This window comes from Prionailurus viverrinus, chromosome C2 (assembly GCF_022837055.1).
Source record: "Prionailurus viverrinus isolate Anna chromosome C2, UM_Priviv_1.0, whole genome shotgun sequence".
NCBI classification, from domain to species: Eukaryota; Metazoa; Chordata; class Mammalia; order Carnivora; family Felidae; genus Prionailurus; species Prionailurus viverrinus.
This window is the reverse complement of record NC_062569.1, coordinates 41,401,734-41,425,931: the sequence shown is the minus strand read 5'-3', so window position 1 is coordinate 41,425,931 and position 24,198 is coordinate 41,401,734. Positions and strand designations below refer to the sequence as shown.

The following is a 24,198-nucleotide window of genomic DNA, read 5'->3' as shown; positions in this document are numbered from 1 at the left end:
GAAAGCAGATTTCTAGAAGTCCTCTAGAAGATTTTTCCTTAGCCAAATCTGTGTTATATGCCCACATGCAAACCAATCATAAGGAAAGAAGCTGATTTTCTAGTAATGAAAAAGCATCTTTTGCTTTAGGACCCTCCTTCCATAAACACATTGTTCTCCAATACCTTACAAAAGTAGGATTCCCTCCAGGTCCATTATTGCCTTACTGATTCAGAAAAACTGAGGGTGGAGCTTCACAAGTTGAGTTTTAAGGAGAATTTCAGGTAGTTTGGTTGCATGCTAAAATTTGAGAACCACTATTTTACCCTTTAAAAGAAAATACTAAGTTTTGGGTAGGCCACTAACAGTTTATACCCTACCTAAATATTTTCTAATTAAAGATGGTACTCTTTTTTGGAGATCATAATAAAACTAAATAGAAAACAGTCAAGACAAAACAAAATAAAAAAACACAAAAGATGTAAAAACCACAAGGGTTACAAAAAGGTAATAATGTACAGGCGGAATAAGATTTCAACAAATTTGAGAAATTAGATGAGTCAGATGTGGTAACTATTTTGTAAGACATAAGAAGTTATAAAATGTGTAAGAATAATTGAGATTCAATTTACCTCCACAGACTCCCAGAGAGACAGAGCACTTAGTGATGACAAATAAAGAGAGGATAAAGTTTAAAATTAGAAATTAAAGGGAGGAATGCTTGAAAGCCTGAATTAAGAAGCCTATTCACCTACCCCATGGATTGAATATGGAAATGGTACGTACCACCCTAAGCAAGATACAGGAGACTTCTGTTTAAAACAGAATGGAAATATCTAGGGATTCAAAAATAATATTCATCAAGGTGGAAAGGTTGAAAAATAACATTGAAAGTGTTATCTACTAGATCTCTATAGTTTTCCTGCCCCATCTACAGCAGAAGTTCAGCAGTCAGGAAGCTAAATCTTAAGGAGAAGCTTCTGCAAGCACTGGAGACTTTGGGCATCTACTTTGACTCCCATAAAAGTGTTAAAACCAAAGATAAATTTTGGCCCATCAAGAAGGAAAAGTTAAGAGAAGACCCCCCACTAAAATCTCTGCTCATAGAATTACCACCTTGTAATATGAAAGAGAAGTAAACTCCACCATGTAGGAGGGAAGGGCACAGAGAAAACTTACCCTCTGGGCCTTGGTGCCAGTTGTGCACCAAGATGGATGCACAAAAAGATGGATGGATGGATGGATGGATGGATGGATCGATCGATCGAAGTATCATTGTAAACTCCTTAACTTACAATAAGAGCGTGGATTTCAGACAAAATGGACTTTGAAGGAAAAGCATCACTAGAAATAAAGATCACTTCATTATTGATAAAGGTTCAATTCACCAGGATAATAGAACTCCTTTTAGTTTTTGCTTAATCACAAACCAAAAACTATAAGCAAAAAAGTCAAAACAAGAAGTAATAAACAAGTCTATCATTCTAATGAGAAATTTTAATATTCCTCTGAATAATTGGTAGAATAAACAAACAAAGTATCAGCTAAGGTAACAGCATAATTAAGAAATTGACCTAACACATGGGGCACCTGGGTGGGACCGTCAGTTAAGCGTCTGACTTTGGCTCAGGTCATGATCTCACAGGTCATGATCTCACGGTTGGTGGGTTCAAGCCCCACATCAGGCTCTGTGCTGACAGCTCAGAGCCTGGAGCCTGCTTCAGATTCTGTGTTCCCCTCTCTCTCTGACCCACCCCTGCTGTGCTCCATCTCTCTCTGTCTTTCAAAAATGAATAAACATTAAAAAAATAAATTTTAAAAGAAATTGCCCTAACACAAAAAAATACAATACCATGCTCAACAACTGAAGAGTATACCTATTTTTCAAGTATTTATAAAGTGTGTACAAAAATTGGCTATGTACTGAAGGGCCATAATGCAAGTCTCAAAAAATTTCAAATGATTAAAACTATTCATAGTATATTCATGGACCACAATACAACTATATATAATAAGGTAACTAGAAAATTCTAACTTCTTGGCAATTAGGAATAAACAGGTGTAAGGAAGGAATCATATTGGATGTCCTAACATACAGTAGGCTTTTGAAAATAAGAGAGAAAGCCCAGAGGTGAAAAGTAAAAAACACAGTAAAAGATGATTTAAAAATGAAAGAGCTGTGAAAGCAACTTTAAATAAGATTATAACCCAGAGACCCAGTAAGTAGGCCTCTGTTAAATGAGGGATTCAGTCCACAAAATGTAAAGAGCACAACAAATCAGCAAGTGCAAAAAATATCCCAATCTGGGGCGCCCGGGGGCTCAGTCAGTTAAGCGTCTGACTTTGGCTCAGTTTATGATCTCACGGTCCATGAGTTAGAGGCCCGCGTCGGGCTCTATGCTGACCGCTCAGAGCCTGGAGCCTGCTTCCGTTTCTTTGTCTCCCTCTCTGTCTGACCCTCCCCCGTTCATGCTCTTTCTCTCTCTGTCTCAAAAATAAACAATCCAGATCTGACAGAAAACTCTGTATTAAATGTCAGACATAACCCAGAATAAAATGTTAAAATGTTCAGTAACCCTCTGAATGATTACTGAATATCGCCAACAGTCAGAATTAACAAAAACAATAACAAGGTCATACTTGCCAATTAGAATAGCAAACATTTAGAGTTGATATTCAGGAAGTGGAGAGGTGGTAAAACTTTATTGGCAGAAGAACAGTGGTAGATTAATGATATTTATTGAGTGCTTACTCTATGATAGGCATCACTTAAACTTTTTGCGTATTTTAACTTCCTTAATCCTCATAAAAATCTTATGAGATAGATAAAATACCCTCATTTTACAGATTAAAAAAGAAGCACAGAGATTCTAATTTGCACAGTCACAGAGAGGAGAAGGGATTCAAACTCAAGCAGCTGGTTTCCTCCCTCCTTTCTTACTTTTTTTCTCAATTTCGCTTTCTAGTCCCCTCCCTTCCAGTACCCTCTTCCTTCCTCCAAGGAGGTGTCTTGGCAATCCTTCAAGTATCTGTCAACAGAGTCAGGGGAAGAAATGGGGAGGGGAGGTGGAGAAAGTATGCTTCACCTTTTCTCCACACTCATCTTTATTGTGTGGAAGATCACAGGTTCCTTTTGTAAATAAAATAATTTCATGAAAAAAAAAACTCAATGGATCCTTTAGCTCAGCTCAACAAATACCTGTTTACTGAGTCTGTTTGCCGGTCGGGCGGCGGTGAAGAAAAATTCAACAGTCTAAACACGTCTAGTCGCTGTGATTGTTAAAAGTTGTTAATGGCGTTGGGGGGGGGGGGGGAGGGCAGAGGAGAGAGGGAGGCAGAGAAAGGGAAAAACGGAGAGGGTGAGACAATGAGACACAGAGACCTTGGGAGAGAGACAAAGAGTCAGGAAGCTACAGAGAAAAAGCCCCGTCGAGACAAACACGCCGGACCCGTCCTCATTGGTCCCCGGGGCCAGCGCTGCTCACAAACTTTGAAAGTAACAGAAATGCAAGTGATGCAGGTTGAGAGCCGAGAAACGGAAGTTCCCTACGGTTTGGCGCCCACTACAGCACCCCCACGGCAGCCACTCCCCTGCGGAGGACTTTACGTGTCGGAGCGGGCGGCCACCTCCCAGTTAGTTAGCTCTCCGTTGCCCTCCCCGCTGAACTGACTTCGGAATCTCTGCGGGGAGCGAGGAAGGGGGCGGGGGCCTGCAGCTCTCACGCCCTCCGGCAGCGACGCGGGCGCGCCGGTGGGAGAGCCCTTTTGTGTACCTAGGATCCGGGAAACGAAACCGAGAGCGTGTCCGCACCTCGGAGGTTCTCGGCAGCGCGGAGCACCTGCAGCCCCAGGTGGGCGGGCGCCTTTCTCGCCCCTCGGCCCCGCGGGCGCACCGGGCGCCGGACTCGCGTGGGTTCCCGGGGCCGGTTGCGCGGCGCTGGGGGCCGCTAGCGGGGGCGGGGCGCGGGGTCCGGCCAGCTGTGTTTGTGCGGGGTGAGCTGAGTAGAGGAGGCGGGCGCGGGGGTGGGGGGGGGGGGTAGAGTCCCGGGGAAGCGACCCCCGGAAACGGAGCTGCGACTCGCGAGTGGCCCCAGTTGGCCCCCAGGCCCCACCACCCGGCACCACTGGTAAGGTGTTTCTTGCCTGAAACTGCCTTGCGTGCTCAGCGCCCCTTTACTACCACTGCCCACCTCTTGGCCGCGCTGAAGAACCCGGCAAGAACCAGGACTGTGGGTGTCCGCTGTCGCGCTGGGAGGATTAGAAGAGATGATTAGTGGGGCCTCGTAGCTGTCATAGAACCGTATGTATTCCTCAGGAGTATGGTGTACCCTAAACCTGTGCTAGTCCCTCTGGAACACCAGACGAATTGGAAAGATAGAGCTGGTTTATAGCATAGAAGCTAAGACCATTAATTAGTTCAGGAGTCCACCTGCCTGATTTGAATCCTACCTCTACTACTTAATTGCTGTGGACTCTGAACCAGTTTCTTCATCCTTGTGCTCTCCTGGCCTCATCTCTGAAATTGTGCGATGGTCAAAAAAGAGTTACAAGAGTTACAGTATGGCGTGTATTAGTGTAAAGCTGTGGGAGCTGTGCTAGCCCCAAGAGTACTCGGTAAGGTTAGCTTTTATTATTTTTGATACTTGACAGAATCCCTGCTTCTAAACTCATGAATCTGGTTCCCACATGGTTTTATTTCTAGGGTTATTCCAGTAAATCTTGGAATGGCCGCTTCTCAGTTCCAGGAACTGGTGGCATTGTTTCTCCTAGTTGAGCAATTTGAGAAATATGGTTTACTCATCTTTCCCTTTTTTAAAATGAAAAGGGAAACGAGTGGATTTCTGCAGTGGATACAAAAAGTGGCATGTATGCTCTGGGAAACAGTGTGGAGGTTCCTAAAAAAATTAAAAATAGATCTACCCATGACCCAGCCATAGCACTGCTAGGAATTTACCCAAGGGATACAGGAGTGCTGATGAATAGGACCACTTGTACCACAATGTTTATAGCAGCACTTTCAACAATAGCCGAATTATGGAAAGAGCTTAAATGTCCATCAACTGAGGACTGGATAAAGAAGATGTGGTTTATATATACAATGGAATACTACTTGGCAATGAGAAAGAATGAAATCTGGCCATTTGCAGCAACGTGGATGGAACTAGAGGGTGTTATGCTAAGTGAAATAAGGCAGAGAAAGACAGATACCAGATGTTTCCGCTCATATGTGGATCCTGAGAAACTTAACAGAAGACCATGGGGGAGGGGAAGGGAAAAAAACCTTATGGAGAGGGAGGGAGGCAAACCGTAAGAGACTCTTAAATACTGAGAACAAACTGAGGGTTGATGAGGGGTGAGGGAGAGGGGAAAGTGAGTGATGGGCATTAGGAGGGCACCTGTTGGGATGAGCACTGGGTGTTGTATGGAAACCAATTTGATAATAAATTATATTTAATATATTAAAAAAAACCGAAAAGTGGCATGTAAAATAAGTGGCTGGGTCAGAGATTCAGCAGCCTTCCCATTAGTAAGGGAGCTGTTCTTTATGAACAAAAGGAGTGAAATCATACTGTGCACATATTGTTCAGTCAACAAGCAGCAGTTAAGTCTCTTGTCCTGGACAAGACAGGCCATATTCTGGTCTTTGAGAGCATAGAATGCAGATAGAGAGACATTAAATGGGTACAAACTGTGTCCCATATACCTCTCTATTCTCATGTCTGATTATCTTTTTTTTTTTTTTTTTTTTTTTTTATAATCCACAAGTCTTTCATTTCCTTGAATAAGTCAAGCTCCCTGTAGCCACAGGACTTGTACAGTTCCCTCTGTGTATAATGCCTAACTACCTGTCTCAACCCTCCAACCCATGGCCTGGTGGATTTTAGACTACCTTTGGCTCTCAGATTCAAAGGAAGTTTAGGGATATAGATTTCTACCATTGTCATTAGAGCAGTAACGTTTTCCTAAAATAATTAAGAACATGTGTCTGCCTCTTAGGACTCAGAAAAATATTTAAGTGGTTTGTTCTTAATTAAGAAGTAAATGTGGATAAAGAATCCAAATCTAGTTTATGCCTAGTATATAGGCATAGGAGTCTTAGGAACTTCCAAAATTATGGATGCTTCCCTTGGGTTCCAGATTTTACATCAATAACTTTTTTGGAAAGCAATAAGATAGAAATTCCAGGACCCCAAGAGATAGATGGGTCAAGAATGTCACTGTCCTGTGAACTGTGGAACCATGACTAATGTCACCGGCATCATTTCTCCTTATGCCTGATGGAAGAGATTTATCATTTTCAAATAGCCCAGAGCAGCAATGGGTCTTGATAAGGAAAACAAAGGCAAAAAAATGTAGTTTAAATTAAATCCCCTTACAGCTTGAAGCCCAGTGATACCAGAGACCTGCAGTCTGTAACATTCCGTAGGAATTTACGGCTGCCTAAGGCCTTCATGTTTACATTCCATTAAAAACTAGAAGCAACCTTATCTTGACAGTAGCTAAATCTTCGTCCTGTAAGACCCTGCTTTCAGCATACAGAAATTTCTTAGAAACTAACTTTATGTCCCCTCCTCCACAAACCTTCAAATACATTATCACTCACTCCTCACAGTCGCAGAGCAGCTCTTCTGCCCACAGGTTCTGACCCTGTGCTTTAATAACATCATATTTTTGCACCAAACATGTCTCAGGAATTCTTTCTTAGCCATTTGCATATGAACCCCACTTCAAATTGCATCAGGTCTTATGGTGTCTAATAGAATAATTTTTACCAGAGATGTACTTACTTGTATATAGTATATGATGTGTTAAATCTCAGAAACTCTCATTTAGCAGAGTTAGGGATGAGTGTATAGTAATCAGATTATAATTTGAAACTATATATTTGTCTTGAAGTAATTAAGATTCCAGTGGTACAACATATATGACTTTCTTAGAGACTTTTTTTTAGTACAGGATGAATATGATGTTCTTTTTCTTGGAAAATTTTCTAGGATTTGTTTCTTATTAAGAGTAGTGGAAGGCAGGGGTATACCTGGCTGGCTCAGTTGGTAGAGCCTGTGACTCTTGATCTCAGGGTTGTGAGTTCAAGCCCCACATTGGGTGTGGAGCCTACTTAAAATAAATTTAAAACAAAAAGAGTAGTGGAAAACATTATTTAAAAGTTATCATGTTAATTAATTAATGAAATCACCCAGGACTCAGCCTAGTCATTTCGAAAACTGAGTGACATTACCTCTTGTTAATAGACCCTTAAGTTTGAGAAAATCAAAAGATCTTCAAAACAGCAAACAGGAGCGGACAGGGTGTTGTGGCATCATCTTTATTCCACAAGTGCTTTATTCTACCTGGCACACAGGTGACTACAACTCACTTAACATTTTGTACGAGAACTTATGACATGCCACGTTTTGTGCTTGAGATATTATTTAACTGCAAAAATTCTAAAACCTACAGCAAAGAGAGGATCCAGATTATGTTCTGCAGTAGTTTTGCCATTAGGGACTTATTCTCACACATGTGCCATTTTAAGACTCAAAATAATGTAACCAAATTGGAAAGAAAAGAGCAAATAGGGACAAATAAGCTCTGCTTTAGAGTCTGTTCAGTTTCACTTCCTGGGATCTCTGGGCAAGAGGTTTTGCCTTATGAGTTAATTGCAATTAACAGGCATCAAGGGGGTTGGGATTTAAAGTGGAGAGATCAGGGGGAAAAGAATCAAGGAACTGGAAGGCAGAAGTGGTGAGGGAGCCTAAGGCAAACTGACAGGCTGCAACCCACCCCCACCCGGGGGGGGGAATCCATGTGATACTCCTCAGGCACTCCTGGCTGCCCAAGAACAAAAGAAAGGGGAAAAAGAAATGGTTAACTGATAGAGATCATTGTGCCCAGTACCTGAGTCTCCCAACTATTTACAAATATTTTACAAATATCAATAGCCCAATCTCCAGAAACCGATGGACCTCGTTTCCTGGAGCCTCAGTATCACCCCTCCATAGTGCTGTGGAAGACAAAAACAGAAGGAAATGGCAGATAGAACTAAATTTCCTTGTAACCTGCAGCCCATTGACAAATACTTGAGTCTGGCCAAGTAAACTGTTTCTCCAGGAAGTCCCTACTGTCTTAAGGCTAATGATTTGCTAGAGGGAAAACAACCTTAGCTTGACAACAGTTAGGCCTCCACTATCCTGGGAGTCTTCTTTAGCATATGCAAATCTCACTGGAAACTTTCCCTGGACTTTACCACCCCCCCAACTCCCTATTATATAGCCAGTCTCTCCTCAAAGTCCCAGGGCAGCTCTTCCTGCCCACGGGTCCTGTCCCCGTGCTTTATTTAATAAAATCACCTTTTTGCACCAAAAACATCTCCAAGAATTCTTTCTTGGCTGTCAGTTCCGGATCCCACAAACCCCACTGTCACCCCAAAAACCTCATCAGAAGTGCCGAGTACAATGGTTTTTTGGGGTTTTTTAATTATTATTTTGTATAGAAATAACCTAACACAAAGTTTTGGTTGGATTGTGATGGTGCTACAACTATGACAACCCCTGAGAGTGGATTTTCTGGCTAAAAGTATATCTTGTAACATAACAAAGAGTCAGGCCTTTTCACATTTGCTGTTCAAGATGGGCAGAACTTATCCATAGAATCTGGAATCCAGAGATATTTGCATTAGTGTGGTCTGATAGCTAACCCATCTGTCTGTCCTGGTGAACTTAGAGCCCAGCCTCCTTTGTGTAGACTGGAAGGCTTCAGTTTTTGACTTGGTTACAAGGTGGGGTCTTAGGCTTACAACGTTTTCCTCTCAGCTTTCTGCCTTATAGGACCTTCTCCCCGCAAAGGTTTGTGGAAAACATCCACCATCCTGGGGTGACTCACAACTTCTTAAGTCATACTCAGAATCACATCAACAGGGGATGGGGTCAAGAGCAAAGGGTTTAAATAACCAGATTCTGGTAGACTAGATGAATAGAGGAATATCCTATGTGTACGTATAGTTTCATAATATCTTGTTACAACAGTCATATTTGACCTATAAATTTGTAGACAATGTAGTAATATCAGGTCTTCTTTTTCAGAACTCTATAAATCATGGAAAAGCAAAGTAAGTAATTTAAGTGTTGACTTCCTTTTATAATGTTAAATCTGTTGTTAATATGTTCTTTGTCTTATATGATGCTGTATTCAGTTTCTGAAAGGATGTAATTTACTTTGTTTATGCCTCCAGAACCCGAAGTCTAGGTCATTTTTTTTTTTTTTTTACTGTAAAGACAATGTACACATATATCCACTACTGCTAGTTTTTCCTGTAAAAATAAAACCTTAGATAAGCCTAAGGAATTTTAGTCTTACTGGGAAATATGTTATATAATTTATACTATATTCCATTTAGGTCAGTTTTCCCCTTTTTGTGTGCATTTTATATACATAAACATCATTCAACTCAAATTAACCAGATAATAAATTTAATATGTCAGATCATTGTAACAAAATCTTTGGATATATCCCTGCTATATATTTCATAACATCCACACATGAACAGGTTTAATAAATACCAATGATTACGTTCTGGCTTTTTTCCTATCAAGAAAATTCTAAATAAAATGGATATCGACCAAGCATATAATAAAAGACTTTGTTTTTGTTTTTTTTAATCTAAAGTTCTGAAGAGAAAAGCAATGCATATGGGGGAAAATATGAAAAAAAAAATCCTGTTTTATGAGAAGATTTACATTGTTTACTTTTGTTTAGATACTGAAGACATGTTTATCTCTCACCATAATGTCAGCCTTACTAGCTGTATTAGATACTCTTTAGGACTAGAAACCTCAGCTTTCCTTCATGAAGCTTCATGATCTCTTAATGTTTGCTATATGAATTTAATTTTACTTACAAAACTCAAGGCTTCTTAAATGTAAATTGATATAGTATTACACTTTCTATCTGCTACAAGCATTAGGATGCTTCAGATCACCATAGAAAGATTCTTTTTGCCACCATCATAGTCACCTTTTAACTCTTCATCTTCATATGCATAATTGTTTGTATATCTGTGTGTATGTGCATAAATAGGAATTAAATGTATACATGTATATAAATACATACAGAAGTAAAAATAAAATATCTTTATATTAATGTGACAGTCCTATGGTATCTATAAATTATTTTAAGTTCCATTTCACAAATGCAGAAATCCATTCATAATTCATATGATCTTTGGTATATTTGACCACTTGCTTATTTGCTTATTTTCCCTCTGTATGAATTCCTGCTGAAATTCCTAAAACCAGGATTAACACTCTGGAACCAAAACCCCAGAGATTATGAGCTTCTAATTTCTTGAATCTGTCAGCTCCTAGATATGTATATGTATTTACTATTGTTCAAACACTGGTACCTAGAGGTGCCAAAATGTGACCTATCATTTAAGAGTAGGTATGTTAGTCAGACTTGCAGTGTTTTCCTTGAGATCTGTTAAGCGTGATCCGGTTGTTTCCAGCTCAGGTGGGGAGTGGCAGCGGTGGGCAAAGCCTTGAGAGCTGGAGAACTAGGAACTCGGCCACTCACTTGAAGCCAACAAACAAGGGAATGGTCGGGATGGAATGACTTTTGTGGTATTTGAGAGATCTGCAATCAGTCAGGGTACGTTGCGGCAACTGTTTAGGGAAAAGCCCTGATGAAAGTAGAGGGTTCTGTTACCGGAATATGCACCAGCTCTGTGGACTCCAGTCTGCTGAAGTTGATCATGAAGTTGATTGCGTGAAGGAGAAGGCTGGCTCACAACCCAGCTTTCCCGCTGAAACCACATGAGTTGAGTAGTCTTTGAAGGCCTATGATAAAGAAGTGTGTAGACAGTGTATCAAATGGAAAGTTTGACTAACTTTTTCTTCTGTATTGATGCCATGTGCTCATCATTCAATAAGAAACTATTTTGGGTTTATAGTTAGCAAGCCATAATGAGCCAGAGGAGGACGTGGGACAAATGTAGTGTCCACTAGACCTTAAGTTCTATGAAGACAGGGCCAGGATAGCCTCAGAGCTTAGCTCAGAGGCAATACAGGAGATGGCCAACAAGTATTTATTGTCTGGCTGGGGCGGCTGCTAAATGAGTGACTAGGAAACACAAATATGAAGGACTAGGAGGTTCAACCATTTGTACATATATTAAGAATATTCAACGTTTAATGTGGTATTTTATTGTTATTCAGTCAGTTATGATTTTATTGGGCAAAACCAGTCAGAGACTAGGAAGTTCCTTATTGGGTATTCTTATTGGTATTGGATATTCTTGAATTCCTTATTGGAAATTCAACCTTATTGGGTAATTGCAGAGTAAGCATAAAAAGGATATTCAATATTGAAATATATGCACTATTTTAAATATTTTGAAAATAATTCTTTGGGACCCCTGGATGGCTCAGTCAGTTAAGTGTCCAACTCTCGATTTCAGCTCAGGTGATGATCTCATAGTTGTAAGGTTGAGCCCCCATGTTGGGCTCTGCGCTGGAGGTTGTGCCTGCTTAATATTCTTGGTCTCCCTCTCCTCCTGCCCCTGCCACTCCCCTGGTTGCACGCATGCACATGTGCTCTCTCTGTCAAAGATAAAAGGAAAAGGCTAATTGGTATAGCAATAACTACATATCTTTAAAAATCATCATACTATTTCCATCATCATCCCCATATCCAAGTAGTTTCATTTCTCTCTCTCTTCCTTTACAGTCTGTATGTGGTTCTAAAACACTTTTTTCCCCTAATACCAACATGGAATTAGGTGTTAACACTTGGAACACTTCCAAATATGGAACACTCATCAGACATGTTTGAAAGCTAGAAGTTCAGCCCCAGTAACTCAGCTGTCTCATTTTATCCAAAGAGGAATTTGTTTGAAACCGATGCTCCTGCCAATTAAGTCTGATAACAAACAGCTTTTGTTAAGTGAAGAAATCACTTTATTTTAGTACAGCACAAGATCATATAAAGATCATATCAATGGAAATTATCTAAGAACAATGTATTTTTCTTTCTAATACATATTTTTTTTCTTTTTTTTTTTAATTTTTTTTTTTAACATTTATTTATTTTTGGGACAGAGACAGAGCATGAACGGGGGGAGGGTCAGAGAGAGAGGGAGACACAGAATCTGAAACAGGCTCCGGGCTCCAAGCTGTCAGCACAGAGCCCGATGTGGGGCTCGAACTCACGGACCGCGAGATCGTGACCTGAGCCAAAGTCGGCCGCTCAACCGACTGAGCCACCCAGGCGCCCCTTATTTTTTTCTAATATATATTTCATTAAAGCACATATATGTTTACCTTTCCCTAAATTGCAGACGGACAAATGAATGCTCCTCACCCAGGAACAAATTTACCACCTGACTATCCCCCTCAATATCCTTCAGCAACACTCCAAGGTAAAACATTTGTCTAATAATAAAAATCCAAAATTATTCAATTACTGATATTCCTCAAAGGGCATATGTATGGGTGTGTGTCTACCTTTGTTTGTGTATTTTAGTAGTGTCTTTTATTGAAAGTGTAATAATGAAATTGGCAGCCTAGTTCTTGATTTTTTTTTTCTGACTATATATTAGCATAAATAATATCATAAAAGTAATGTTTACTTATGCAGGATAGTAAAGATATAGAGTTAACAAAAACAGTCCATTTACATGTAGCAAATAAAATAAAGTTTGCACCAAAATATACATTAGAAGTAAAAGATTTAATTGATCCTTCATCTGTTCTGAAAATTGTCATCACATAATCACATTTAGATTTATCCCTGGGTAATTTTGAGTCCTATATTAGCTGAGGGTAATCGTGTACAGTGAGAGTCACAGAAAAGACATGAGTGCTTAAAACTGGAAGCTGTAGGTAATAAAAGTGTAGCTGCTTGGGGGTCATTCTCATGTTCACTTTGTAACATATATGAAAGCTTTGCTTTTTGTACACATGCTTAATCATGCCTTATATCTAAGAAAAGTAATCGAGTCCTATCACTACATTCTAGGGAGTACATTTTTCCCTTTGAACCAGTTATTGAAAGACCTCAGAGATTTTCATGTAGACAAATGCAGTTATCAAAATTACTAGAACTTCACTACATGGCAAAATTGATGGTGTACCCAGATTTGCAAGTAGTCAGGCTACTTCCTTCTTGAGAGACCGAGAGACCACTCTGGAGACTTAGGATCAAAAGGTATCCGGTTTGGGTAGATGGGTGTATCCATTTTGTATTCTACTCTGAGCGAATAACTCTGCTTGGGAACTCAATGGCCTGTTTAACTGTGTAGCCAAGAAACTTCCCAGCGGGGCCTGGATTACATCCAGGTGTTTGCAGTTAGAAGAATCTGAGCTAGAATATCTCTAAGGAGATAGTTCTCAAGGGTGCCTGCCCTTAAGTATTACGTGGAAGATTTTAAAACACTGTACCAGGGCACTATCCCAGGAGAATTAAAGCAGAAGCTCAGGTCACGGGACCCAGGGATTGGTAATTTTTTTAATTACCCAGTTAGTTGTAATGTGCAACCAGGGCTGAGAACCGCTGCCGTAAATTCTTATATGGTGGTTGTTTGATGAATTATTAGCAAGCTGGAATATTCATCCAGGGCACTTGGAGAATGATTTAATCCACCCACAGCTAGTTAAAATGAGGTGATACATAATTAAATTCAGTTATAATCAGACTTGAGAGTTTGTGAGAAAAATAGCCTAATTTTATTTCACAAGTCCAAGGCCATATATAGTGCAGGTCTTAATATGACAATGATGCTAACAATAGTGACAGTTTAAAATTGAGAGCTTACTGTGCATAATGTGAATAAACTCATTTAACTGTCAATCTTAGGAGGTAAATAGTATCATGTACCCAGTGTGCAAGTGGGAAAAAGGCAAAGAGAGGCTGTATCAGGTTTCAAGTTCTGCGCTAAACCTGACTTCTGGTTCAGTTCTGGCTTCTGCGCTAAATGGCTGTGTGGTGGTTCATACAACTCGTTATACCTGCAAGTCTCAGTTCTTAGCTATAAAACAGGAATAACATTTTCTCATTCAGGTTAGCTTGGAGATTAAATGAGAGTATACGTAAAGCGCCTGGTATAATGATTTACAAATACTGAGTGACAGATATTTGTAATTATGTTAATAATCTGTTAAATCAGTTAGACCTTATACAAATGAAAATATCCAAATTTCAGGTAATTCTGTATGTTTAATCTGTTATTTTGGAAATAATCAACTATCCTCTCTCTCCAAGGGTCTTGAGAAGATTAAAATAATGCTAATGTGAACTCACATGTCCTCCTCATTGGCTTGCCTGTGGTCTGATCTTTGCACTGTAGCCAGTGATCTTTAAAAATGCCTATCTATCCATATTACAGACAGTATTCAGTGTGTACATCATTGGTTTTTCATTGCTTTTAGGATAAAGGCCAAAAGGCTTAATTTGGTTCACCAGACAGGGCCTCCCCTGCCTTCTCTTTACCTGTCTATTAAGCCTGGCTCTCTGCTATTCAAGTCGACTTGGCTTTTTACAGATTATTAGGAACCCTGTATGTGTTACTATCCCAGGGCTTGTCTGTGGAACGTTTTTCTCTGTGCCCCTGGTCTTCTCTACTCCTTTGGATCCTTTAGATCTCAGCTCAAAGGCAGCCCTCAAGGAAACTGTCCCAACTCCTCCCTTTTCTCTCTCCCCATCCCATCACTTTCCTCTGGCATATAGTCATAAAAATCTGGTCCCTCCTTTCAAAGAGCTTGTCTTCGATTCTAGTTAATCAATTGATCATACTGGTGTTGTAGATCCCTAGAGTAAAGGATAAAATATGAAGTTATCTACCCCATTAGGCAGTGAGGGCATCTGCATTTCTTATTTTAAATCCCAGTGCTCAGCACTCCCACCAACTTTGTAAGATATAAATCAGATTATGGAACTCACTTGTCTGCTTAAAATCCTCAAAGGCCTGTCGATCACACTTGGAATCAAATCTAAGCTCCTTATTAATGGGCTCCCTAGATGAACTGTTTCTACGTTTTCACTGACAACAGTTTCCACTCTTCCTCTCCCTTACGATGTTTCTCTCTGCCTCAAACATGCCAAATTCATTCCTGAAATCAGGGATTTTTGCATTTGGTTTTCCTTCCTCCCGCAACATTTCTTACCAGCTCTTTACACAAAGCTTTACCTTTCTCATATCTTAGATCTCAACAGAATTTTTTTCTATCTGAAGTACCTGGTTGATACCTTTCCCTCTCCACCATGCATTTTCTCTGTGAGTTCAATCTGAAATCTTTTTTAAAAAATTTATTTCCTCTCTCCCAAAAGTAGCCTGTAAACTCCCTGAGGGCAGGTTGCCTTGTTGAGAACTGAATCCTCTGATTCTAGAACAGAGCCACCCACATTATAGAACATCTGTAAATATTTATTTGTTGTGAGAATGAATGAATTATAAAAACTATATTTAAAAGATACTAGTAGGAGGTTTAATCTCCTTTTTAATGTTTTAAAAATCTTTATTCACTTTTTGAGAGAGAGACAGAGTGCAAGCAGGGGAGGAACAGAGAGAGAGGGAGACACAAAATCCAAAGCAGGCTCCAGGCCCTGAGCTAGCAGCACAGAGCCCGACGTGGGGCTCAAACTCACGAATCGTGAGATCACGACCTGAGCCGAAGTCGGACGCTCAACCGACTGAGTCACCTAGGTGCCCCAGAAATCTTTTTAATAGTGGATGTATTTTGCCATCAGTGTCTTTTTTTAAAGTATTTATAAATTGTATAATCTAAGCATTAAATTTTATGTAGCCTTTTCTGTTAAAATATTATGGAACACATTCCTTTGAAATTGTATTCCATTGCTATGGATTACTACTCTGTGGACTATTCATATAAGTTTATGAAGCTTCATTGTAATTACAAATTCACATAGAATACAGAGTATACACTTAGTAAATTTATTCTTCTCCTGTGCTTATTAAATACTCAAGGCAAGTTTGCCTGTTGTAACTTTTTATCTTCCTTGGTTCTCCAACTGTATTTTCCAGAGTGCTGAGGGTGGTAAATTATGAAATTTAAATTTGTAACTTAACTATCAATAATGATTTCTTTTTATTTTTTATTTTTATTTATTTATTTATTTATTTTTGCTTTTCATGTAGGAAGTCTTAGGATAGGAATGCACCATGGGGTAAAAGTTCAGGCAAACTGTTAACCCAGATAAGCATCTGGACAGTTCTGGAAGTAAGGATGCGTCTTTACCTCTACGCCAGTTTCTCTCAACAGCAGCACTCTAATATTTTCAGATGGATAATTCTTCTTTTTCAGGATACTATTCTGGCATTTTAGGAAATATTTACCAGCTTCCCTGGCCTCTATCTACCAAATGCCAGTATCACTCTTCCCTCCAGCTATAAACAGCCAAAAATGTCTCCAGAGCTTGCCAAAAATTCCTTGAGGGGGCAAAACCACCCCCAGTTCTGTACATAAAGGAGGTACCATTTCTAACAATCATTTTTTTAAATAAATTAACCTTTTTTTTTAAAAATAGAGTGCTTTGGTTTTAGAAATGCTGACTCAAAGCCTTTATTTTGGGCCTTTTACTCTTTCTTGCCATCTTGCGTTTCTCTTAAGGCATTCCATAATCCTTATAAAGGTGACTCTAGACCATTGTTGATTTTCTGTCACTTTCTTAGGTTTCAAGTATCTTTGCAACTGAGATTTGAATGGTGGGTAAGTCTTGGGCCAACTCTGTTCACAGCCCCAAACCCTGTAAGAGTGGATATGAAACTACAGATACTTCATTGAAAAATCACTGAAGGATAAAAACACAGAGTTTAAGCTTCGTAGAAACAAGATATCTGAGCTGCAATTTGAGTTTGTAGAGTTTTAGGAGTAATCCCGAAAGAGTTCATATTTCCACTTTTCTGTGCAGTTACAAATTATTTCACTTGTTTTTATTTTAGGACCTCCAGGACATACTGGCTACCCTGGCCCCCAGGTTGGCTACCCTGGCCCCCAGGTTGGCTATCCTGGCCCCCAGGCTGGCTATCGTGGCCCCCAGGCTGGCTATCCTGGCCCCCAGGCTGGCTACTCAATTCCACCAGCTGGTTATTCAGGTGCTGGCCCAGTAGGGTTTCCTGTCCAACACCAGCCTGTGTATAATCAGCCAGGTGGACGTGCAGGGGTACCATGGATGCCAGCACCACCACCTCCATCAGGCTGTCCACCCGGATTGGAATATTTAAGTCAGGTAATTTCAAATAAATGAAACACTCGTTTTATTTTTTAATAAAACTGTGCTTATAGTTTACTTAATGAAATTAACAAATGACTAATTCACAAAAGTCTGAAATGGCAAAACATTTTTCCCTAACAAATTACTATAATTCTTCTAGGTCAAGTTAACTTTTAAAGCAAAGTACAAATGTCTTAGGAAATTGTGTTTTCTATGATCTTGAATATAATCCATGGTAATGACCAATAGCAAACCTTTACTAAGCACTATTTTCCAGACTTTGTCCCTAAGTGTAACATATGTATTAACTTATTTAATCCTTTTAGAAACCTATAATATAGGTACTATTAATTACCATCATTTTACAGAAGAGGAACCTGAGGGCTAGAGAAATTATATAATTTGCTCAGAGTCAAAACACTAAGGAAGAGGGAGTGACTTTTTGCTACTGTAATCTTGGTTCTGGATTTCACTGTCTTTAATCCCAACACCAAATAACATCCAAGGAGGTGGAAAGAAACATTAAACTAAATTTAGTGTTGAGTGTCAATAGTGGTACCAAAAAAAAAAAAAAGTTCATATTTTGTGTATAACATGAGTCACTTTTTTATTATAATTAATGAAAGTGTATTTTATGATGCTTTGTGCTTTGAAAGAACCAATTTTATTAATGCCATCAGTAAGGGGGAAAAAATCCTGGATTATAATGTACTGCATGATACCATATCCCAGCAATGTGAGGGCTAGTATTTGTTTAGTGTTAGAAATCTGGTAGGTAGAATAGGAATATGAAATTCTATATGTTTAATCTATAAACAAATATCCCTGTGGTAACCATCCAGTTTTCAGTAAATGAATTATCTCTCTTGTACGGTCTGTACTAATTTAGTTTCCCACAATGCACTTGGGCAGCAAGTATTGTAAGAACTCTTAGTAGTTCATACATTTTCCAAGAAATAGCTTAAATATTTTTTTTAAATCAAGGCCTTACAAAATATATAGAGGAAATTATTACCTGCTCCAAAGGATATCAAGCACACTTCTAAATTTTTTTTAGATTTGGACAGAAGCTCTTTAAATGAATAAAGAATCTTAATATCTCTTAAGCCTTCTCAAGAAGGAACTTTTTTTTTTTTTAATTTTTAGAGGGATTCCAGAGTAAGTCAGTTTTATTTGACCTGTATTTACCCACATTAATAGTGAACACATTCAATAGATTTTCAATTAAAGATATATTGACTTTAATTTTATACTTTTTTAGGTATAAAGTTATATTATTAAATATTGATAAATATTGATAAGTGATTATGTGCATTTCTTAAAATATAAAAACACTATTGTTAATTTAGTTGGCATAGAAAACATGGAAATAGGGGTGCCTGGGTGGCGCAGTCGGTTAAGCGTCCGACTTCAGCCAGGTCACGATCTCGCGGTCCGGGAGTTCGAGCCCCGCGGCAGGCTCTGGGCTGATGGCTCAGAGCCTGGAGCCTGCTTCCGATTCTGTGTCTCCCTCTCTCTCTGCCCCTCCCCCGTTCATGCTCTGTCTCTCTCTGTCCCAAAAATAAATAAACGTTGAAAAAAAAATTTAAAAAAAAAAAAAAAAAAAAGAAAACATGGAAATATATTTACAGCTTTTTTTTTTTTTTTTTTTTTTTTTTACTGTAATAGATAGATCAGATACTGGTTCATCAGCAAATTGAGCTTCTGGAAGGTATGTATTCATTGTATTGGTCATATTTCTAGAAAGAGAAGATATTTATGCAGATAAACGCATATCAACAACCACAAATGTAATGCTTTCACTGATGTGGAACAGTTAAATCTGGTTGCTTACAAATGTCTCTCTTCTTCATGATAACAAAATGATGACAATTATCAGTAGCTCATTTCTGGAAATTAGGAGTCGACTAGTAAAATATTGTTACTCTGACAATCTGTCCTCATGATACAGACCTTACCTTAGAAGGAAACCAAACCAAACTTACTTTTGCTCCCCCTGCTCTTTAGAAATCACTCCAGTGATTCTGTCATTTTACATGACTTTCATCACTTCAGCTGTTTTTTCCCCAGTCTGTGATGTTTTTGAGATTGACACAGAGCCACATGCAGTAGTTCAGTTACCTCAGTACATTTCTAAAGCAAGTGAACTTCTTCAGTTTGGATGGGTATATTTTGGAAAATTGTATTCCTGCCTTGGGTTTGCAAGGCTTCTGTTGGAGTGTTGGAGGATGCTGACCAGCAAGCCTGGAGGCTTGGCTTCTTAGAACAGCACTCCTGCTCCTGTGAATGGGACCTAACCTCAATAAATATCTCCTTGGGTACGGCACTCCTGAGATGCAAGATAAACTTAAGCTGTTAGATGTTTCAGGACTCTTGCCAGGGGAAAGAGAACTGGATGGATTCATGAACCCGTGTCTTTCTTCTAGATATAAAGAGTCTAATGAACATTTGACTAGTTTTTAGAATATATCTGTTAAGTCCTTCTTCACCTCTCTGCAAAGTCCCTATCTGCTGGTAGAAATATAACATGAATTGTAAAAGCAGAGTAATATATTTGGTTAGAATATACAGTTGTTGCCTATTTTATTTAAATTGCTTATAATGCACATTGTTAGATACTTATAATGTTCTTGTTTTGCTAGTGTGTATATACTAAGCTTTCTCTAGAAAGGAGTTCTTTGTTGTGTGATAACTTGTGCCCTGAATTTTGTAATGCTTTATCTTAAGAAATTTGTTTTTGAGGTTATGACATCAAAACAAAACAGATACTGTACATTATATAGCACTCCATTTATAGTTTTTAAATGTGTTAGTTTTATATATATTTGTGAAATTTGTATGTGTTAATCATGAAATGTAAATAAAGTAAGCTCCAAATTTAGTATTTACTAATTCTTCTCTTTTTTAAGAGATGTCTTTAATTGTCCTGTTTTCTTGTCTCAATGAAAGTGTGTATTGTAACATTATGACAGTATAAAGAGATATAAAGCTTAGGAGCCTCTAAGCTATGGTGGTTCAGTCCATTAAGCATTGGACTCTTGATCTCTGCTCAGGTCATGATCTCACAGTGAATTCGAGCCCCACATTGGGCTTTGCACTGACAGTGCAGAACCTGCTTGGACTTCTCTCTCTCCTCTTTCTCTGCCCCTCCCCCAGTCTTGCATACACGCACCCTCCCTCTCTCTCTCAAAACAAAACAAAAATTTAAAGAGCGATGAAGATTAATCCATTTATTTTTAGCATCTGAGTCTATGACAGGCACTTAAATAGTTCCCATTTCAGAACTTTATAAACAATGATAGCCATAGGATTCTTTTGTTTTATTCTCATTTTTTGAGTAACTTAGAGATTGTATAAACCCACTGATCTCATTTCATAGATGAACAAGCTGAAGAATTTTGAGATTAAGCTACTTAGTAAAACACTTAGATAATTGAATTCCATGTTATGAATCAGTTTATTTTTTTTCTCCCATAACATTTAACTGGCAGGTCAAGGGTGTTTTTTACAAAGGAAGAGTCCAGAGCCTGTCTGAGCCAGAGCAAAGGAACTGAAGGGAGGTCAAGATGATGGAATTTATGAAGGACATCTCTATCTGACTAAAAGTCAATCACTCAGATATTAGAGAATGATTTTTATCTCTCTGTATATCTTTTAATCGTTATTTTCGTGGCTTCTGACCTGCTATGACCCATGTTAACAAGAATTATAGACAAGCAAGACCATTAATTGTTCCTTCCTGGCTCTAAGCAAGGAGAGGTTTGCAATGTGTGGGTCTGTATGGGAAGCCCATTGGTAAGATACCACTTGAGCGTCCGCATCCAGCATACTTCTGTTTCCCTGTGAAGACATCAGCCCCCTCTGAGGTACAGAGCTCACTTAGGCTGCCACTGGTCTAGACATCCTGTGAGTGGCAACCTTGGTTGCCAAGCACCTCTTCCCCTTGTCGAATATTCATCTCCCACTTCTGAACAACTACCGCTAAGCTAAACAAGGGTCCTCTGGGCCCAATGTGATGTTCTAATTTACCTTCCATTTTCACCCTCTCCCTTCCTACATGTATGCATTAAGAGCAAGCCCTCTCATCACTTCCCCTCATACAGTGCAAAAAAAGATAAGCCATGCATAGGGTGTGTGTGTATACATAAATATATAATCTCAAACCAATTTGGTAAAATATATCATAGAGGATAAACATAGCAACCATCTCATATTCCCCTACATAACTGAATATAAGAAAACTATAGCAAACAGATGGATATTTTGTTCATACACCTAGCACAACTATTATCATCTACAGCATTGCTCCATCCCTTAGGAGCAGTCTGTCTTTCTGGAAGAAGTCTATGCAATTAGGAACATTTGAGTTGTTTTCTTTCCCATGTTTCACATACAGATGCTTAATTTCTAGTCCTTAATAAACTCTCCTTTCCCTTTCCCTTTCTTCCTCTTTCTAGATCATCGCTAAACACCTTTCCTTTTCTTTCTCCCTGTTTTACTAGAAGTATAATCCAAAAATGGTGTAACTACATATTGTAGGATCTTAGGATAGATCCAACATTCTTTTTATATAATGGTCATAATGGTTCCCTCTTTTATGTTTTTAGTCATAACAGGTTTTGAAACTAATAACAAATATGAAATTAAGAACAGCTTTGGACAGAAGATTTACTTTGCAGTAGAGGATACAGACTGCTGTACCCGGAATTGCTGTGGGGCTTCTCGGCCTTTTACCATGAGGATTATTGATAATATGGGCCAAGAAGTTATAACTCTGGAGAGACCACTAAGGTGTGACAGCTGTTGTTGCCCTTGCTGCCTTCAGGAGGTCCGTGAGCAATTACCAGAGTGATTTGTAAAGTAGTTCAGAAAGAATTTTTACCCTCTCATTGAACTTATGTAATCAAAAGAGATTTAAAGGACAATTGGTCCATAAGGTCTTGGTTTATACTTGAAAGTGAATTGTTCAAGAAGAAAGGCAGGTGAAAAACAATTGAGCAGTTAGCCCCATGTCGCATGAGTAGTGTGTCTCATGGGGTTGTGATCAGAGATCTCAGAGACCAGTCTTGTTGATCTTCATGGAGAGTTGAGAAGGTAGGGCACCTTGGACAAGTCCCTTACCTAAAATGAACATAAAAGGCCTGGCCAAAGCCAAAGCAAGGACACTATAGAAAAATATCCCAAAATATCGTAAGTGTGTTCATCTCACAATTTTGGCCAACCTACGTAAGAAACAAACTTAGGAGGAGCCCTCCCTGAAAAATACCAATGCCTGTGTTTTTATGAATCCCTAAAAAAGTTAATGTATTTGAGTCGCCTATAAGGGGCGTATACTAGTTGTGAGTACCTACCTCCAGAAAGACCAAGTGTCTGTTTCATTTACTTGGCAGCCCAGTGATGGAGAATGTGGATCTCAGGGGAGATGCTGGGGCACAGAGACTTTACAGGGATGTGGGGTTTTGCTTGTGTCCCCGTTGGCTTGAGACCAGCTCTGCTGGGGTCTCTCAGTCATTCCATACAGGTAGTTGTGCCAGCGTGAAAGACAGAGTGACAAGCACATGAATATTTGAAGTCTAATACTGTACCTATTTTAAGAAGATAATCGAAGTTGTTCATACTGAATTATTTTTTTTCCCCATGTCCTTTAGGTTAGATAGAGTAATATTTACCCATAGGAATCTCTGAGGAAATACTGAGAAATTGAGGGAATATGCTCTACAGTATAAATAGTACATTAACATGTATTATACTATTTGATGGTAAAAAATGGACCTAGGAAGTCACCATTTACTGATGAGCACATTGAGGCACTTTCAAGGTCACCTCCCTAGTAGCAGAGCCAAGACTCCAAGCCTCATTTTCTTTCCATTTTGGCGCCATTGCTATTTATATTTGAAAATTGCACCACCGATCAGAGCCATGTTCCTACATCTAAACCACCATTCTTTTTTAAAGTTTCAGAAAAGAGTTCCTTAACAATTTGGACATTTCTCATAAATGGGGAGATTAAAAATGTACGAGACCAGTAAAACAAAGCTTAGGAGTGGAGACTATACGTGTAGCCTCCTCAAGTTTGTATCTCATCTTTTCCACTTTGTAGTTGGGAATCTTTTTTTTTTTTTTTTTTTATGAAATTTATTGACAAATTGGTTTCCATACAACACCCAGTGCTCATCCCAAAAGGTGCCCTCCTCAATACCCATCACCCACCCTCTCCTCCCTCCCACCCCCATCAACCCTCAGTTTGTTCTCAGTTTTTAACAGTCTCTTATGCTTTGGCTCTCTCCCATTCTAACCTCTTTTTTTTTTTTTTCCTTCCCCTCCCCCATGGGTTCCTGTTAAGTTTCTCAGGATCCACATAAGAGTGAAACCATATGGTATCTGTCTTTCTCTGTATGGCTTATTTCACTTAGCATCACACTCTCCAGTTCCATCCACGTTGCTACAAAAGGCCATATTTCATTTTTTCTCATTGCCACGTAATATTCCATTGTGTATATAAACCACAATTTCTTTATCCATTCATCAGTTGATGGACATTTAGGCCCTTTCCATAATTTGGCTATTGTTGAGAGTGCTGCTATGAACATTGGGGTACAAGTGGCCCTATGCATCAGTGCTCCTGTATCCCTTGGATAAATTCCTAGCAGTGCTATTGCTGGGTCATAGGGTAGGTCTATTTTTAATTTTCTGAGGAACCTCCACACTGCTTTCCAGAGCGGCTGCACCAATTTGCATTCCCACCAACAGTGCAAGAGGGTTCCCGTTTCTCCACATCCTCTCCAGCATCTATAGTCTCCTGATTTGTTCATTTTGGCCACTCTGACTGGCGTGAGGTGATACCTGAGTGTGGTTTTGATTTGTATTTCCCTGATAAGGAGCGACGCTGAACATCTTTTCATGTGCCTGTTGGCCATCTGGATGTCTTCTTTAGAGAAGTGTCTATTCATGTTTTCTGCCCATTTCTTCACTGGGTTATTTGTTTTTCGGGTGTGG

At 39.2% G+C, this 24,198-nt stretch overlaps 1 protein-coding gene and 1 long non-coding RNA gene across 3 annotated transcripts in view; one reads left to right on the top strand and one right to left on the bottom strand.

Annotated features, from left to right (window-relative positions):
- LOC125175322 (uncharacterized) overlaps window positions 1-3,346 on the bottom strand; it is a 75,634-nt gene extending 72,288 nt beyond the window's left edge. Inside the window, exon 1 of the long non-coding RNA XR_007155752.1 lies at window positions 3,179-3,346. This is a non-coding gene — a long non-coding RNA (uncharacterized LOC125175322). The remainder of the gene's footprint in view (window positions 1-3,178) is intronic.
- Window positions 3,347-3,690: 344 nt separating this feature from the next.
- The window catches only part of PLSCR1 (phospholipid scramblase 1), a 36,291-nt gene continuing 15,783 nt past the window's right edge, over window positions 3,691-24,198 (top strand). For both annotated transcript variants that reach the window (XM_047875772.1, XM_047875771.1), the window contains exons 1-6: window positions 3,691-3,830; window positions 9,060-9,085; window positions 12,311-12,391; window positions 16,931-17,217; window positions 18,871-18,913; window positions 21,810-22,030. In XM_047875772.1, the coding sequence (XP_047731728.1) occupies window positions 9,073-9,085; window positions 12,311-12,391; window positions 16,931-17,217; window positions 18,871-18,913; window positions 21,810-22,030 (645 nt within the window). In that variant the 5' untranslated portion in view covers window positions 3,691-3,830; window positions 9,060-9,072. The remainder of the gene's footprint in view (window positions 3,831-9,059; window positions 9,086-12,310; window positions 12,392-16,930; window positions 17,218-18,870; window positions 18,914-21,809; window positions 22,031-24,198) is intronic.